We start from the raw sequence: 18,267 nt of genomic DNA on the forward strand, positions 1-18,267 counted from the left end.
CTTGCCGTTTTGGAGAATGCCTGCATCCTGCCATCTGGCGCTGACTTAAAAAAAGAAGCAGTTTTATTCCCCCCGTTTCTGTTCTTTGGAGTTGAAAGGCCAGTTTCTAGTCCCCTGGGCTCGTGAAGGAAAGCTGGCGGTTGCAGCCTTGGTCCCAGGAGAAAGGATTCCTTGTGTCCTCGCACAAATGCCGCTCTCTCATGTTGATCTGCAACACTAGAAAAAGAGCATGACAAGAGAAGAAGGTGATACTGGATTTATATCCCATCCTATACTCTGAATCTCAGAGTCTCAGGGCAGCCTACAAACTCCTCTCCCTTCCTCCCCCACAACAGACACCCTGTGAGGTGGGTGGGGCTGAGAGAGCTCTCACAGCAGCTACCCTTTCAAGGACAGAGTCTCAGAGTGGCCCACAATCTCCTTTCCCTTCCTCCCCCACAACAGACACCCTGTGAGGTGGGTGGGGCTGAGAGAGCTCTCACAGCAGCTACCCTTTCAAGGACAGAGTCTCAGAGTGGCCCACAATCTCCTTTCCCTTCCTCCCCCACAACAGACACCCTGTGAGGTGGGTGGGGCTGAGAGAGCTCTCACAGCAGCTACCCTTTCAAGGACAGAGTCTCAGAGTGGCCCACAATCTCCTTTCCCTTCCTCCCCCACAACAGACACCCTGTGAGGTGGGTGGGGCTGAGAGAGCTCTCACAGCAGCTACCCTTTCAAGGACAGAGTCTCAGAGTGGCCCACAATTTCCTTTCCCTTCCTCCCCCACAACAGACACCCTGTGAGGTGGGTGGGGCTGAGAGAGCTCTCACAGCAGCTACCCTTTCAAGGACAGAGTCTCAGAGTGGCCCACAATCTCCTTTCCCTTCCTCCCCCACAACAGACACCCTGTGAGGTGGGTGGGGCTGAGAGAGCTCTCCCAGATGCTGCCCTTTCAAGGACAGAGGCTCAGAGTGGCCTACAATCTCCTTTCCCTTCCTCCCCACAACAGACAACCTGTGAGTTGGGTGGGGCTGAGAGAGCTCTCTCAGAAGCTTCCCTCCCTTCCTTATTTCCTTTCTCCCTTCCTCTCTTCCTCCCTCCCTCCCTCCCTCCCTCCCTCCCTTCCTTCCTTCCTTCCTTCCTTCCTTCCTTCCTTCCTTCCTTCCTTCCTTCCTTCCTTCCTTCCTTCCTTCCTTCCTTCCTTCCTTCCTTCCTTCCTCCCTCCCTCCCTCCCTCCCTCCCTCCTTTCTTCCTTCCTCCCTCCTTTATTTCTTCCTTCCTTCCTCCCTTCCTTTCCTCCCTCCCTCCCTTATTTCTTCCATCTCTCCTTCCTTCCTTTCTCCCTTCCTTATTTCTTCCCTTCCTTTCCTCCTTCCTTCCTTCCTCCCTCCCACCCTCCCTTTTTTCTTCCTCCCTTCCCTCCTTTCCCTTCTTCCTCCCTCCCTCCCTCCCTCCCTCCCTCCCTCCCTTTTTCTCAATGGGAACCCAAGAGAGTTAGATTGTTCTTCTCTCCTCTCTTTTCTCCTTACGACATCCCTGCGAGGTAGGTTAGGCTGACCCAAGGTCTCCTAGCAGCTTTAGGGGCGTGACATGACGCACGTAACCGCGACACCGCACCTTTCCAAACTGGAGTTGGCAACCTTCACAGAGGCCAAAGGATGTGTGGGTTTGCAAGTGTTTTAATCAATTAATAATAATAATAATAATAATAATAATAATAATATTTTATTTTTATATCCCGCCCTCCCCGCCAGGCGGGCTCAGGGCGGCTAACAGACATGGGAGTCCCATGATTCACATAAACAGCATAACAGACATGGGAGTCCCATGATTCACATAAAACAACATAACAGTTTAAATATCAGTTACAAATAAGTTATTTAAAATAGATAAAACATATAAAATAGGTGCTAAAATGTTGTAATCCTGATGTACACAAGATGGCTAAGTCTGCTCGTTAGTTAATCAGGTTCTGTCTCGAATGCCAACTGAAAAAGAAATGTTTTGCAAGCCCTGCGGAATTGGTTCAGGTCCCGCAGGGCTCGCACCATCTCTGGAAGGTCGTTCCACCAACGAGGGGCTATCACCGAGAAGGCCTGCTCCCTAGTAGCCCTCAACTTAGCTTCTCTTGGCCCAGGGATTGTTAGTAAGTTCTGGGAACCAGACCTCAGTGCTCTCCAGGGTACATATGGGGAGAGGCGGTCCTTTAGGTAGGCAGGTCCTCGGCCATATAGGGCTTTAAAGGTAATAACCAGCCCCTTATAGCGGACACGGTAGACAACCGGCAGCCAATGCAGATTCCGCAGCCCAGGCCGTGCAGGTTCCCACCGTGGTAGTCCCTCCAACAGCCTGGCCGCCGCGTTCTGGACTACCTGGAGTCTCCGTGTTTGGTACAAGGGCAGCCCCATGTAGAGGGCATTGCAGTAGTCTAACCTCGAAGTGACCGTTGCGTGGATCACAGTTGCTAGGTCGGTGCGCTCCAAGAAGGGAGCCAACTGCCTCGCCCTCTTAAGATGGAAGAAGGCGGATCTAGCAGTGGCAGCTACCTGGGCCTCCATTGATACATGAATGTGACTTTGATGTTCTCCCTCCCCTCTCCTTGCCCCCCCCTCCCAGGTGGCAGAACTGGAAGCTCAGAGAGGCCACGGTCCCTCAGGTGAAACTAAGGAGGAGGTCAGTCCGGCTCTGGAAGAACTGGAACAGCTGGTGAAAGCCAAAGATGAGGTGAGCAATGGGTGGTGTCCTGGCCTTGCGGAGTGGTGAACCGAGCTATGAATCGAGGAATCCCCTGGATCGGATCTTGCCTCAGACTCACTGGGCTGGGTCTGTTTGAGAGCCAGTTTGGTGTAGTGGTTAAGTGTGCGGACTCTTATCTGGGAGAACCGGGCTGGATTCCCCACTCCTCCACTTGCAGCTGTTGGAATTGCCTTGGGTCAGCCATAGCTCTCGCAGGAGTTGTCCTTGATAGGGTAGCTTCTGGGAGAGCTCTCTTATCCTCACCCGTCTTACAGGGTGTCTGTTGTTGGGGAAGAAGATATAGGAGATTGTAAGCTTCTCTGAGATTCAGAGTATAGGGCATGATATAAATCCAATATCATCATCATCATCAAAATCCTTTTTTTTCTTCTGGGAGCTGTGAGGCGGGTGGGGCTTAGAGAGCTCTCCCAGAAGCTTCCCTTTCAAGGACAGAGTCTCGGAGCGGCCTACAATCTCCTTTCCCTTCCTCTCCCACAACAGACACCCTGTGAGGTGGGTGGGGCTGAGAGAGCTCTCCCAGAAGCTGCCCTTTCAAGGACAGAGTCTCAAAGTGGCCTACAATCTCCTTTCCCTTCCTCCTGCACAACAGACACCCTGTGAGGTGGGTGGGGCTGAGAGAGCTCTCCCAGAAGCTGCCCTTTCAAGGACAGAGTCTCAAAGTGGCCTACAATCTCCTTTCCCTTCCTCCTGCACAACAGACACCCTGTGAGGTGGGTGGGGCTGAGAGAGCTCTCCCAGAAGCTGCCCTTTCAAGGACAGAGTCTCAAAGTGGCCTACAATCTCCTTTCCCTTCCTCCTGCACAACAGATACCCTGGGAGGTGGGCGGGGCTGAGAGGGCTCTCCCAGAAGCTGCCCTTTCAAGGACAGAGGCTCAGAACAGCCTACAATCTCCTTTCCCTTCCTCCTGCACAACAGACACCCTATGAGGTGGGTGGGGCTGAGAGAGCTCTCCCAGAAGCTTCCCTTTCAAGGACAGAGTCTCGGAGCGGCCTACAATCTCCTTTACCTTCCTCCCCCACAACAGACACCCTCTGTGAGATGAATGGGGCTGAGAGAGCCCTCCCAGAAGCTGCCCTTTCAAGGACAACTCCTACGAGAGCTATGGCTGACCCAAGGCCATTCCAGCAGCTGCAAATGGAGGAGTGGGGAATCAAATCCGGTTCTCGCAGATAAGAGTCCCGTGTACTTAACCACTACACCAAACTGGCTCTCAGAAGGAGGGCAGGAAGGGTTACATCGGGGCTTAGTTCTCATGGCTTTCTTCCTCCCTTCCTTCCCTCTTCCTTCCTCCTTTCCTCCCTCCCTTCCTTCCTCCCTCCCTCCCTTCCTTTCTTCCTGGAAAATGCTGTTGTCCACTTTGGGATTGGTCAACAATTCCTATCCAGCCCAGGGATCCTGGAGAATTTTGCTGTCTTCTGAATACGGAGCAGGGGTCACTGGGGATGTGTGTGTGAGGGGAAAAATATTTGTGAAGTTTCTGCATTGTGCAGGGGGTTGGACTCGATGACCCCGGAGGTCCTTTCCAATTTCAAGGCCTTTCCCCACATCCTGCTTCTCGCTTCCTGGAGCTCCAGGACAGCACTGGCAGATTTATTTCCCTAAGGAGGAGAGAGAGCCCTTGGAGACGGGAGCAGAGGCAAATGAAGTCTGTCCGGTGCTTGAGCTGTTTACTCTCGTTAGAGAGGACCAGAATGGAAAGAGGTCCTGGCAGGGCTGGAATTCTAGCAGGAGCTCCTTTGCATATTAGGCCACACCCCCTGATGTAGCCAATCCTCCCGGAGCTTACAGTAGGCCCTGTGAGAAGAGCCCTGTAAGGAATTCTAGCAGGACCTCCTTTGCCTATTAGGCCACACCCCCCTGATGTAGCCACTCCTCCTGTGTTTTAAACAATTTATTGGTAGCATATGGTCCTTTCCAATTTCAAGGCCCTTCCCCACATCCTGCTTCTCGCTTCCTGGAGCTCCAGGACAGCACTGGCAGATTTATTTCCCTAAGGAGGAGAGAGAGCCCTTGGAGACGGGAGCAGAGGCAAATGAAGTCTGTCCGGTGCTTGAGCTGTTTACTCTCGTTAGAGAGGACCAGAATGGAAAGAGGTCCTGGCAGGGCTGGAATTCTAGCAGGAGCTCCTTTGCATATTAGGCCACACCCCCTGATGTAGCCAATCCTCCTGGAGCTGACAGCAGGCCCTGTACGAACAGCCCTGTAAGGAATTCTAGCAGGACCTCCTTTGCCTATTAGGCCACACACCCCTGATGCAGGCAATCCTCCTGGAGCTTACAGTAGGCCCTGTACGAAGAGCCCTGTGAGGAATTCTAGCAGGACCTCCTTTGCCTATTAGGCCACACACCCCTGATGCAGCCAGTCCTCCTGGAGCTTACAGTAGGCCCTGTACGAAGAGCCCTGTGAGGAATTCTAGCAGGACTTCCTTTGCATATTAGGCCACACACCCCTGATGTAGCCAATAAGGAATTCTAGCAGGACCTCCTTTGCCTATTAGGCCACACCCCCTGATGTAGCCAATCCTCCCGGAGCTTCCAGTAGGCCCTGTACGAAGAGCCCTGTGAGGAATTCTAGCAGGACCTCCTTTGCATATTAGGCCACTCCCCCCTGATGTAGCCAATCCTCCCAGAGCTTACGAGCCTCTTTTTTGTAAGCTCTGGGAGGATTGGCTACATCAGAGGGGTGTGGCCTAATAGGCAAAGGAGCTCCTACTAGAATTCCTCCCCTGGGTCCTGGAAACAGGTTCCCGGGGGAAGGGTCCTGCTTGAAGCCTGCCTCCCAGGAAAAAGGCCCCTCCTTCTTCCAAGGGGCTTGTGCACACCACACACACACACACACGTTGCAGCCCACGCCGTCTCTTGGCCAGCCCTTCTGGCTGCCTCTGGCCCTGCATTGCGCCGCTTTTTCCATCGGCAGCTGCCACGTTTTCCCCTCTCACGTGGGTGCCAATTAAATCAGGCATTTAAAGCAGAGGCTGAATTACAGGCAAGAGCCGCCTCGTTTGCATATCCTTTCCAAGAACGCTTTGCCAGCCAAAATCCGAGCTTGTAAACGGCGGTTCTCTTTCATTCTCGCTCACTCGCTTTCTTTCTTCCTTTCTTTCCTTCTTTCTTGAGAAATTCTTTTCATTCTCTTTGCCTCAGTTTTCCTCCAGATGCCTGCCCGCCTTGCTTTCTTTTGTTTGTTCTTTCCTTTCTTCAGAAAGTATTCTTTTCATTCTCTTTGCCTCATGTTCCCTCCAGATGCCTGCCTTTCCATCTTTCATCTTTCTTCCCTTTCTTGAAATATCATTCTATTTGTTTTCGATGCCTCGGTTCCCCTCCAGATGGCTGTCTCTGTGTCTCTCTTTCTTTCTGTGTCTCTCTCTCATTAAAAATGCCAAATTAGCATGGTGGGAGGTCAGAACTTTTGTTTGTTAATAAAGAGCCAGTTTGGTATGGTGGTTAAGTGTGTGTACTCTTATCTGGGAGAACCGGATTTGATTCCCTACTCCTCCACTTGCACCTGCTAGCATGGCCTTGGGTAAGCCATAGCTCTGGCAGAGGTTGTCCTTGAAAGGGCAGCTTCTAGGAGAGCTCTCTCAGCCCCACCCGCCTCACAAGGTGTCTATTGTGGGAGAGGAAGGGAAAGGAGATTGTAGGCCGCTCTGAGACTCTGTCCTTGAAAGGGCAGCTTCTGGGAGAGCTCTCTCAGCCCCACCCGCCTCACAAGGTGTCTGTTGTGGGGAGGAAGGGAAAGGGGATTGTAGGCCACCCTGAGCCTCTGTCCTTGAAAGGGCAGCTTCTGGGAGAGCTCTCTCAGCCCCACCTGCCTCACAAGGTGTCTGTTGTGGGGAGGAAGGGAAAGGGGATTGTAGGCCACCCTGAGCCTCTGTCCTTGAAAGGGCAGCTTCTTGGAGAGCTCTCTCAGCCCCACCTGCCTCACCAGGTGTCTGTTCTGGGGGAAGAAGGGAAAGGAGATTGTGAGCCGCTCTGAGACTGTCCTTGAAAGGGCAGCTTCTGGGAGAGCCCTCTCAGCCCCACCTGCCTCACAAGGTGTCTGCTGTGGGGGAGGAAGGGAAAGGAGATTGTAGGCCGCTCTGAGATTCTGTCCTTGAAGGGGCAGCTGCTGTAAAAGCTCTCTCAGCCCCACCCACCTCACAGGCTGTCTGACCGCTCTGAGACTCTGAGATTCAGAGTATAGGGTGGGATATAAATCAAATATCTTCCTCTAAAGCGGTTTCATTTTGACACTTTGGTCCACATGTTTCCTAACAACAAGTGTGTGTTTGTGTTTATGTGTGTGGTGAGGGTGGGCGAGGTGCCTAGGCTTGGCCGCCCGCCATTTTGTGCCTCAGAGTCCTCACCTGCTCATGTCAATCCGGTGCCCTCAGAACCTCCTTTTGCTTCTCTTTCCATCCCCCCCACCCCACCCCACGGTTCAGGAACTTCAGCAGCTGAAGAGCCAGAAAGGGGGACGATGGGAAGGCAACGAAGAGTGCGAGGAAACCTTTCAGAAGGTGCAGGTAACGGAGGGAAGGGGTTGCGGGGAGAGGGGTTGGGGACAGTGTTCCCTTTAAGCTGAGCTAGCTCACAGTTTTTTAGCCTCCAGCTCATTATTTCTGTTACAGAAAAAGCGGTAAGATTCATTATACCTGCAAGCTACAATATCTTAACCAGATATTACCATTCAATTCTACAAACATTTTTGTGAAGAAAGAAGGAAACGAAAAGAGGAAGGAAAAATAACAAGCAGAATAACTAAAAACAAGAAAAAAGGAAAATGTAAAGGCTCTGTCCTTGAAAGGGCAGCTTCTGGGAGAGCTCTCTCAGCCCCAGCCACCTCACTGGGTGTCTGTTGTGGGGGAGGAAGGGAAAGGAGATTTTAGGCCGCTCTGAGCCTCTGTCCTTGAAAGGGCAGCTTCTGGGAGAGCTCTCTCAGCCCCACCTGCCTCACAGGGTGTCTGTTGTGGGGGAGGAAGGGAAAGGAGATTGTAGGCCGCTCTGAGACTCTGTCCTTGAAAGGGCAGCTTCTGGGAGAGCTCTCTCAGCCCCACCCACCTCACAACGTGTCTGTCGTGGGGGAGGAAGGGAAAGGAGATTGTAGGCCGCTCTGAGACTCTGACCTTGAAAGGGCATCTTCTGGGAGAGCTCTCTCAGCCCCACCTGCCTCACAAGGTGTCTGTTGTGGGGGAGGAAGGGAAAGGAGATTGTAGGCCACTCTGAGACTCTTGACCTTGAAAGTGCAGCTTCTGGGAGAGCTCTCTCAGCCCCACACACCTCACAGGGTGTCTGTTGTGGGGGAGGAAGGGAAAGGAGATTGTAGGTCGGTCTGAGACTCTGTCCTTGAAAGGGCAGCTGCTGTGAGAGCTCTCTCAGCCCCACACACCTCACAGGGTGTCTGTTGTGGGGGAGGAAGGGAAAGGAGATTGTAGGCCGGTCTGAGACTCTGTCCTTGAAAGGGCAGCTGCTGTGAGAGCTCTCTCAGCCCCACACACCTCACAGGGTGTCTGTTGAGGGGGAAGAAGATAAAGAAGATTGTGAGCCACTCTGAGATTCGGAGTGGAGGGCGGGATATAAATCCAGTATCATCATCATCTTCTTCTCCCACCCCCCCCCCCCTTTGGTTGGGCTGGGCCGAGACAGGAGGTGCTCAGCCTGTACCCGTGGGCAGGATCCAGCAGATGGCCGCCTCCTCATGTTCCTGTGCTGCTGGGGTTCCAATCCAGCAATCTGGGTGCCTGTCACGTGGAATTCCAGGACTGTGGCTCAGGGACAGAACGGCTGCTTGGCACACAGAAGGGTCCCAGGTTCGATCCCCGGCATCTCCAGTTAAAGGAGATGGGAAAGACCTCCGCCTAAGACCCTGAAGAGCCGCTGCCAGTCTTGAGTAGAAAAGACTGACGTTGATGAACTTTATGGTTGGATTCAAAGCAGTAGAAGACGAGTGGCACCTTTAAGACCAACTAAGTTTTATTCAGAATGGAAGCTTTCGTATGTTCTTAAGCAGACTTCGTCAGACAAAATGGGAATGGCGAGCAGCAATTCTTAATATAAGTGGGCAGTGTGGAATCATGGGAATGTTTTTAGCAAATTAAAAGAATCACAAATAGGGATCTGTGTTTGTTAGCGTTAGGACAAAGCAGGGCTGAAAAAAACGCTGGCGGGTGATAAAAAACAGACTGCTGTTGTGGGTGCGAAGTGCCACAAATCTCGGTAACATTCTGGCTTTGTTAGTTTAAAATAGAGGGCGTGGTTTCTCAAGAGGTTATAACAACCGTTATAGTTTGCCATTAGAAAAAAAAGGAAGACATTAATATACAGTTGGATTCAGTATCAGTGACAAAACAGGGACGGGGAGAAAGGCTGAACAACCAGAAAACACCGGCTATCTCCCTTGTGCAGTGAAAACAATGCACTTAATAGCTCCAACACATAAATAATACACAAAACACTAATAGTACTTATGAGAAAAATTCAAAACGTTGTAACACACACACACACACTGTTGCCAAAAAATAACAATATCCAGAATAATATCAACCAAACCACCTCATCCCGTTACAGTTCCAGGCTTCCAAGGAATTTGTGAAGACTCGTTCAACACTCAAAGGTAATATAAATATATTCTCCAACTGAGTATAAAGCAGGTTCTCAACGGAATTTCGATCGTTATATTTCCCGTTTCGATTAATATCTTGGTCAAGAGATGCACATATGAATAACTTCAGCTACTGGCCCAGCAGGAAGTAGCGTATGTACCACTGAGTCAAGAATATTACAGCGGCTGTAAGGCTCCAGAGAATAAGAAATATTAAAAGAAATATATTTGAAGCTGACACGGTTTAGAGAGCCTCAGAGTTATTTGTAAGGGCATCTCTTGACAAGCTATCGTATTTATTGGCAACTGTGTGTGTGGCAACATTTTGAATTTTTCTCGTAAATATTACCAGTCCTTTGTGTATTATTTATGTGTTGGAGATATTAAGTACATTGTTTTCATAGTACAATTAGCCCCGTGGCGCAGAATGGTAATGCTGCAGTACTGCGGTCTGAACTCTCTGCTCACGACCTGAGTTCAATCCCGACGGAAGCTGGATTCAGGTAGCTGGCTCAAGGTTGACTCAGCCTTCCATCCTTCCAAGGTCAGTAAAGCGCGTCCCCAGCTTGCTGTGGGGGGGAAGCGTAGATGACTGGGGAAGGCAATGGCAAACCACCCCGTAAAAAAAGTCTGCCGTGAAATGGTCGTGATGCGACGTCACCCCAGAGTTGGAAACGACTGGTGCTTGCACAGGGGACCTTTCCTTTCCTTTCATAGTACAAGGGAGATATCTGGTGTTTTCTGGATTCGGTATTGTGAAAGACCTGTTAAAAATAGTCAGTGATTTTTTTGTGTGCGTGTGCATGCACTTGCGTGTCTGGAACTATTAGCCACAGAGTGTGTGTGTGTGTATAAATTTTTGCCACTGTGTGACACAGAATGTTGGACTGGATGGGCCATTGGCCTGATCTAACATGCCTTCTCTTATGTTCTTATGAACTCCTGGTGACTTCCGGCGCCCCCTAGTGGGCCTAGGACATTTCGGAAAAGTGGCTTGTGTCGCTTCCCTCTGCGTCCCTGCCCTGGTATTCCTTGGGGGTTGGGTTCTTTCTTCTGAAATCTGCTGAGAACACACTTGCCTGGGCTACCTAGGTCAGGGCATAAGAGCAATGCTGGTTATCAGGGTGCCTAAGAAAGTGTAGGCTTATGTTTTTCACCAGGTTAAATTTGGTAGCGGCCTTGAACAGAATTAGACCATTGCTTTCTTCAGCCCAGTATGGTCTACTTCAGGGATGGCCAAAGTTGCTTAATGTAAGAGCCACCTAGAATAAATGTCAGATGTTTGAGAGCCGCAAAACATGAACATCAGATGTTTGAGAGAAGGGTAGAGAGGCTGAGGCCTTCATAGGAACATCGGCAGAGCCTTGCTGGATCAGACCAGGGAGGGTCCATCTAGTCCAGCCTCTTGTCTCACACAGTGGCCAACCAGTTCCTCTGAAGGGCCAACCACAGGGCATGGGGGACGAGGCCTTCATAAGAACATCAGAAGAGCCCTTCTGGATCAGACCAGTGGTCCATCTAGTCCAGCATCCTGTCTCACACAATGGCCAACCTGTTCCTCTGGAGGGCCAATAGCAGGACATGGAGGCTGAGGCCTTCTTAAGAACATCAGCCCCACTGGATCAGACCAGTGGTCCATCTAGTCCAGCATCCTGTCTCACACAGTGGCCAGCCAGTTCCCCTGGAGGGCCAACAACAGGGCATGGAGGCTACCTTCTTAAGAACATCATAAGAGCCCTGCTGGATAAGACCGGGGGAGGGGGTCCATCTAGTCCAGCATTCTGTCTCACACAGTGGCCAGCCAGTTCCTCTGGAGGGCCAACAACAGCACGGAGGCCAAGGCCTTCATAAGAACATCAGAAGAGCCCTGCTGGATCAGACCAGTGAGGGTCCATCTATTTCAGCATCCCGTCTCACAGAGGGGCCAACCAGCTCCTCTGGAGGGCCAACAACAGGGCAGAGAGGCCTTCCCCTGATGTTGCCTCCTAGCAATGGGATTCAGAGGTTTAGTGCCTCTGCCCATGGAGGTTCCCTTTCGTCCCCACAGCTAGTAGCATCTGATGTTGGAGCACTTGTTCTCCACAGAATTCAAGACAGTCTCCTCAGGGCTCTCCCTTTTAATGGACCTCCTGATGGCACCTGGGTTTTTTGGCCACTGTGTGACACAGAGTGTTGGACTGGATGGGCCATTGGCCTGATCCAACATGGCTCCTCTTATGTTCTTATGTGACACAGAGTGTTGGACTGGATGGGCCACTGGCCTGATCCAACATGGCTTCTCTTATGTTCTTATGTGACTCAGAGTGTTGGACTGGAGGGGCCATTGGCCTGATCCAACATGGCTTCTCTTAGGTTCTTATGTGACATAGAATGTTGGACTGGATGGGCCGTTGGCCTGATCCAACATGGCTTCTCTTAGGTTCTTACGTGACATAGAGTGTTGGACTGGATGGGCCATTGGCCTGATCCAACATGGCTTCTCTTAGGTTCTTACGTGACATAGAGTGTTGGACTGGATGGGCCGTTGGCCTGATCCAACATGGCTCCTCTTATGTTCTTATGTGACACAGAGTGTTGGACTGGATGGGCCATTGGCCTGATCCAACATGGCTTCTCTTATGTTCTTATGTGACTCAGAGTGTTGGACTGGATGGGCCATTGGCCTGATCCAACATGGCTTCTCTTATGTTCTTATGTGACTCAGAGTGTTGGACTGGATGGGCCATTGGCCTGATCCAACATGGCTCCTCTTATGTTCTTATGTGACACAGAGTGTTGGATGGATGGGCCATTGGCCTGATCCAACATGGCTCCTCTTATGTTCTTATGTGACACAGAGTGTTGGATGGATGGGCCATTGGCCTGATCCAACATGGCTCCTCTTATGTTCTTATGTGACACAGAGTGTTGGACTGGATGGGCCATTGGCCTGATCCAACATGGCTCCTCTTATGTTCTTATGTGACAGAGTGTTGGACTGGATGGGCCGTTGGCCTGATCCAACATGGCTTCTCTTAGGTTCTTTACCTTCACAATCGCTCTGTGAGGTAAATCAGGCCCCGCGTGACCTCGCCTTCTCTCTCTCTCTCTCTCTTTCTCAGGACCTGGAAAGACAGAACAAGGACCTGGAGCACCGCTTGCAGCTGGCCGAGCAGACGCTCTCCGACACCCTGGCCGAGCGGGACAAGATGTACCACGAGGTGTCCAAGGTGGCGGAGATCATGGACATGAAGATCTTCGAGCTGAGCGAGCTGCGCCAGGACTTGGCCAAGCTGGTCGAGAGCAACTGAGCCCCCGGGGGCATGGGCAGGGGGGGGGCCCACCCGAGAGACAGGGAGCCCGACGGAATCAGCTCCAAAGCCGGGGTCCTGGGGGGCGGGATGGACTGATGAGAGGCAGGCGGCTGGGGTGTGTTTCACACTGAAGTCTTCTCCACGAACAGTCGTTGGAGAGGCAATTGTGGAGGAGGGGGGCAGGCCCTCCCCTCCAAACCGGTTTCTTCGGCCTCAGTTTCCCTTTTGGATGCTTCCATTTCTACAGCGATGTGTCTTTTTTGGGGGGGGGGGGGGTTGTTGTCGTTTCCTTCTGTCAAGGGAGTTTTGCCCTGTGATAATTTTGATAGAGAACTCTTCCCCTCTCGGCCTCTCTTTACTGAAAAACCAATGGAGCTGGCTGAGTCAGAGCACTCCAGCCGTTCCCGGGGAAAACCGTCTTTTTAGCCAGATCGCTTTTTATAGATTACTTCCCGGTACGGCCAGACAAGCCAAGCAGGGGGGGCCTCGAATCTCTCTGTTCTGGAAGAAGAAAGGGGGACTCCCTGTGGGTTCTTTTATTCCCCTCTGCCCCGTTGTACGCCTCTTTTTCAATGCGAGCAATGACTTTCCGTTTAGCGAGTTCGGCGGAACCCGTTCCTGTACTGTTCAGCCGGGAGGAGAAGAAGGGGAGGGCGAAGGGGAAGAGAGATGGGGGAGGGTGTGAAGTGTCGGGAGGGGGGGCGGTGTGTGATTGGAGGGGGAGCTCAAGGGCTGCCAATCCGACAGCTCGCCAGGTTGCAATTAATTAGCACTAAATGAAGTAATTTAACCTCTCCCTTGTTTTGTACGGAAGCGTGACTGAAAGAGCCGGAGTCCTTATGGAGTTGGCGGTGGGGGGCTGGGCAGGCACACCGACTTGTTGTTCTCGACCGCACTGCCAGTTTGGGGGTAGCGGTTAAGTGCGCGGACTCTTATCTGGGAGAACCGGGTTTGATTCCCCACTCCTCCACTTGCAGCTGCTGGAATGGCCTTGGGTCAGCCAGAGCTCTGGCAGAGGTTGTTGTTGAAGTGGCAGCTTCTGGGAGAGCTCTCTCAGCCCCACCCGCCCACGGGGTGTCTGTTATGGGGGAGGAAGGGAAAGGAGATTGTAGGAAGCTCTGAGACTCTGTCCTTGAAAGGGCAGCTTCTGGGAGAGCTCTCTCACCCCACCCACCTCACAGGGTGTCTGTTGTGGGGGAGGAAGGGAAGGAGATTATAGGCCGCTCTGAGACTGTCCTTGAAAGGGCAGCTGCTGGGAGAGCTCTCTCAGCCCCACCTGCCTCACAGGGTGTCTGTTGTGGGGAAGGAAGGGAAAGGAGATTGTAGGAAGCTCTGAGACTCTGTCCTTGAAAGGGCAGCTTCTGGGAGAGCTCTCTCACCCCACCTACCTCACAGGGTGTCTGTTGTGGGGAAGGAAGGGAAAGGAGATTGTAGGCCGCTCTGAGACTCTGATTCAGAGAGAAGGACGGGGTATAAATCTGCGGTCATCTTCTTCTCTGAAAGCTGTGGCCCTGGAATCTCCTACCAGGTTCATCTCTGCCCTGCCACTGGAAAGTCCCCCCACCCCCAGCTTTTTAAAAAAATCGGTAGTAGCTGTATCACCAGCCATGCCGGGGGCAGCCTGGGCTAGTCTGATCTCTTCCGATTCAGTTCCGTTCAGTTTATTATTACAGTCATTGACCAGAACGTATTAGTCATGTAGAACCACCTTTTAAAGTACCTTATAAAAAATCCTACAAAGAATCTGCGTGGTAAAATGGGATGACTTGAGGGGTTATAACCGTAAAAAGAAGAATTTAAAAGATTGTTTTAACCCTTTAAAGCATTTTTAAAAGTCACTTTGAAATTTGGTAAAAGATTTACAGTTTGGCCAATTTGTCTCGCTTTTTGCGTTCTTTACAAACCTGGGGACAGAACCTAGACACCTCCCTTCTTGTTTGGTGGTTCCTATCTGACCAAAGAGAATCCAATTTGAGTTTATTTGATCTGCCAGAGAACCTTTCCCAACAGCAGGCTAATAATTTCCCTTCGGCTCGCCGTATTAAAGGAGCAATTAGAAAAATATATGCTCCAGGGAATCTATTTCAGGCTGGGAACAGGAACAGAGTCTAAGTGCATAAGGAGTCCCTTTATACCTTCCCCTCTACTAGCGCAGATGGCGGGAACTACTCCTAGCCAAAGTAAAGGCTCTTTAGATTTTGGAGGCTAAGCAGGGCTGGCGACAGCAAGAAGTTTGATGTGGCTGTACAGAGGCAGAAGAAACCGACAACCTGGGATCACAATTCATGTTACAGACAATTCAACCGACACAGGACAGCTGCCCCATGGGTACTCGGTGGCCAGCGTGAAAGCAAAACGGAGAACCATCTGTGTGGAAGCAGCCCAGGCTGTGAGAAGAGTATGTATGTTTCTGGGGGAGCGAACCCGACTTTGTACCTGGAAGTTTCAGATTTGCTTTTTGGCGTCACTGATTGGACAGATTTGAGCAGGGGGTGGAATTCTAGCAGGAGCTCCTTTGCATATTAGGCTGCACAAACACACACACACACACACCCCGGTGTAGCCAATCCTCCTGGAGCTTACAAAAAAGAACCTTGCAAGCTCTCGGAAGATTGGCTACATTAGAGGGGCGTGGCCTAATATGCAAAGGAACTCCTGCTAGAATTCCACGCCTGGATTTGAGGAAAGAGTTTTCTCGGCCTGTAATGCTAGCTCACCTCTGTCTGGGGGGACGACGGTAACCTGGCCGGACTAACGGTACGAGGCAGCTTCCAGAATCATATGTCAGGCACCCTTGCGCAGTGGCGGACTGGGTCTAAAAATATTGGTTGCTAGGAGACACAGGGGGCCCACCCACGACTATAAGGCTATCGTTTAATTTTTATAAGAAAGAAATAAAATTTTCCAAAAAAAACCCAATCCCGTAAGTGGAAAAAAGGTACAATTAAAACGTTTGCAAAATAAATGTGCATATATATATATATAAGTAATTACAGTGTACCTATATTGTACATTTTACTGGCAGTAAGCAGTAGAATAAGAGCCCCGTGGCGCAGAGTGGTAACGCTGCAGTACTGCAGTCTGAGCCATCTGCTCCCGACCTGAGTTCGATCCCGACAGAAGCTGGGTTCAGGTAGCCGACTCAAGGTGGACTCAACCTTCCATCTTTCCGAGGTCGGTCAAAGGAGTACCTAGTTTGCTGGAGGGAAAGCGTAGATGACTGGGGAAGGCAAGGGCAAACCACCCCGTAAAAAGTCTGCCGTGAAAACGTGATGTGACATCGCCCCAGAGTCAGAAACGACTGGTGCCTGCACAGGGGGTCTACGTTTACCTTTATGCAGTAGATATTAAATGTAAATACAGATTGCATTTTCTCCAGGGGGAGCTGATCTCTGCCAGCTGGAGATCAGTTGGAAAAACGGGAGATCCCCAGGCCCCACCGGGAGACTGGCAACCCTAAATACAATGCAAATTTTAGTTGCAATACAATAATAATATTGGAGCGTCGATTATATTTTCAAGCTACTAAAAGGACATTCACATTTTTAACATATTGTCTAATATTTAAGGGGGCCCACTTCATCAGGGGCCCACTTGCCATCGGGCAAGCTGAGCCCCTGAACAGTCCGCCAGTGTTGTTGTTCAGTCACACAGTCAAGTCTGACTCTGCGACCCCCTGGACCAAGTCACGCCAGGCCCTCCTGTCTTCCACCATCCTCTGAAGTCTGCTCAAATTCATGTTTGTTACATCAGTGACGCTGTCCAGCCATCTCATCTTTGCCGTTCCCTTCCTCTTTTGCCTTCTGTCTTTCCCAGCATCAGGGTCTTCTCCAGGGAGGGCTCCCTTCTCATTGGGTGGCCAAAGGATTTGAGCTTCAGCTTCAGCATCTGACCTTCCAGGGAACAGTCTGGGTTGATTTCCCTTAGGAGTGACTGATTGGATCTTCTTGAAGTCCAAGGGACTCTCAAGAGTCTTCTCCAGCACCACATCTCAAAAGCATCTATTCTTCTGCGCTCGGCCTTCCTTATGGTCCAGCTCTCACAGCCGTACGTTACTACTGGGAATACCATCGCTTTGACTATACGGACTTTTGTTGGCAGGGTGATGTCTCTACTTTTTATTATACTGCCCAGGTTCGCCATAGCTGTCCTGCCAAGGAGCAAACGTCTTTTAATTTCATGGCTACAGTCACCATCTGCAGTCATCTTGGATCCCAGATCCGCCACTGCTCTTGCACAAAAAAAGAAACCGAGAAGCACTTTGAACCTGGGGTCAAACCGGAAGACAAATGGCCCTTCTCCCTGCCCCGGGAACTTTTTGCCAGACATCTGTTTTCAAGCACATGGGTCTCCCCTTTGTGTGCGGCTGCTGCAGGCAGGAAAAAGGGGCATTTGTCTTTCGGTTATGCCTTTTTTCCCCCCATACCCAAAGCAATTCCAGCAAGGCACTGCTTCCCCCGGCGAGTGCTGCACATCTAAGGCACTGAAAGCTCTTAAATTCTGGGTGGGAGGTGGGGTGGCCAGGTCTGTCGGACCAGCCGGAGGGAGTTGGGGGTGAACTCGCCAGGTGCGGAGAGGGAAGAAGCCGGAAATAAACAACAGTATGCCCAGAGGTCGTTTTGTAGAAAAATAGGTGGTGGAGCTCATTAGCATAACTCATTGGCATATACTGCCCCCCCCCAATCAGCCAAAAGCAACCTGACACAAGGAGAGCCCCGGGCGAGTGAGGCCTGCTTGGGCTGGCTAGAGATCCAGTCAGCCCAAGCAGGCCTCACTTGCCTGGGGCTCTCCTGGGCCGTACCCCTCACACACACGCAGTCAAAAGTTCAGCAAAGTGCCCACTGCCCAAAATCACATCAGAAGTGGAGAAAGGGTGGCTTGGGCTTCTCCAGGGGTTCATGAGGGCTGCTGGAGGTGTGGCAAAGCCCCTGGTGGCTGGCTGCTCGCTCTCCTAATCTGGGGATTGTTATGCAGTTGCGCCTACTATTCAATGGACAAGGTAGGTGGGGGGGAGGAGGGGGAACCCTCAGAAAGGGTTAGGAGCAATGTTTCGGTTTGTGGGCAAAACCTCAATGGTAGAATTAGCTTCTACCATAGAGTTTTGCCCAAAAATCAGAATGTCTCCCCCCCCCTCCCCATCACCACCACAGGTCACCGGTGTGCCTTCATCACTTCCAGGTGACGTAGGTATGTCGCAATTATTTCTGGCTTCTTGATTATTGGGTGGACAGGAGTACTCTAAAACCCCACCCCCACCCGTACTGGAGGGTGGGGTCTGGCATTCCTAGTGAGAGGTGAGCTGGAGCGATGGATTCTGGGAGTCTACGTAGGGAGAGGACGTGCCCCCCCCCTCTGATGCACACACAGAAATCCCCGTTGAATTTCGCTAGTTGCTGTGTGCGCTGTGATGCTGAAATCCAAAAATGCATATGGCCGGGAGGGAGGGGATCAGAGGGAGTTCAATGCCTTTTGTTGCGGGCTGGCTCCTCGCAAATTTGGCTTGGAGCAGGGGGTTTTGAACCTGCGGACGCCTTTGAAACTCTGCCACAAAGATGACTGCCGCAGGAGGCGGAGCTCGTCACAAAATGGCTGCCCCAGCTTGCCATCAGTTGCGCTGTGAAGAACCTTGTGCTGTTACAGCGGCAACCGCTACCGACA

The 18,267-nt window shown here is 51.4% G+C and overlaps 1 protein-coding gene across 1 annotated transcript in view; it reads left to right on the forward strand.

Annotated features, from left to right (window-relative positions):
* HOMER3 (homer scaffold protein 3) overlaps positions 1-12,628 on the forward strand; it is a 34,021-nt gene extending 21,393 nt beyond the window's left edge. Inside the window, exons 5-7 of the mRNA XM_060233140.1 lie at positions 2,596-2,703; positions 7,161-7,241; positions 12,418-12,628. Coding sequence (XP_060089123.1) covers positions 2,596-2,703; positions 7,161-7,241; positions 12,418-12,606 — 378 coding nt within the window. The 3' untranslated portion in view covers positions 12,607-12,628. The remainder of the gene's footprint in view (positions 1-2,595; positions 2,704-7,160; positions 7,242-12,417) is intronic.
* The last annotated feature ends 5,639 nt before the right edge of the window (positions 12,629-18,267 follow it).

Source organism: Heteronotia binoei, chromosome 2 (assembly GCF_032191835.1).
Source record: "Heteronotia binoei isolate CCM8104 ecotype False Entrance Well chromosome 2, APGP_CSIRO_Hbin_v1, whole genome shotgun sequence".
Lineage (NCBI taxonomy): Eukaryota > Metazoa > Chordata > Lepidosauria > Squamata > Gekkonidae > Heteronotia > Heteronotia binoei.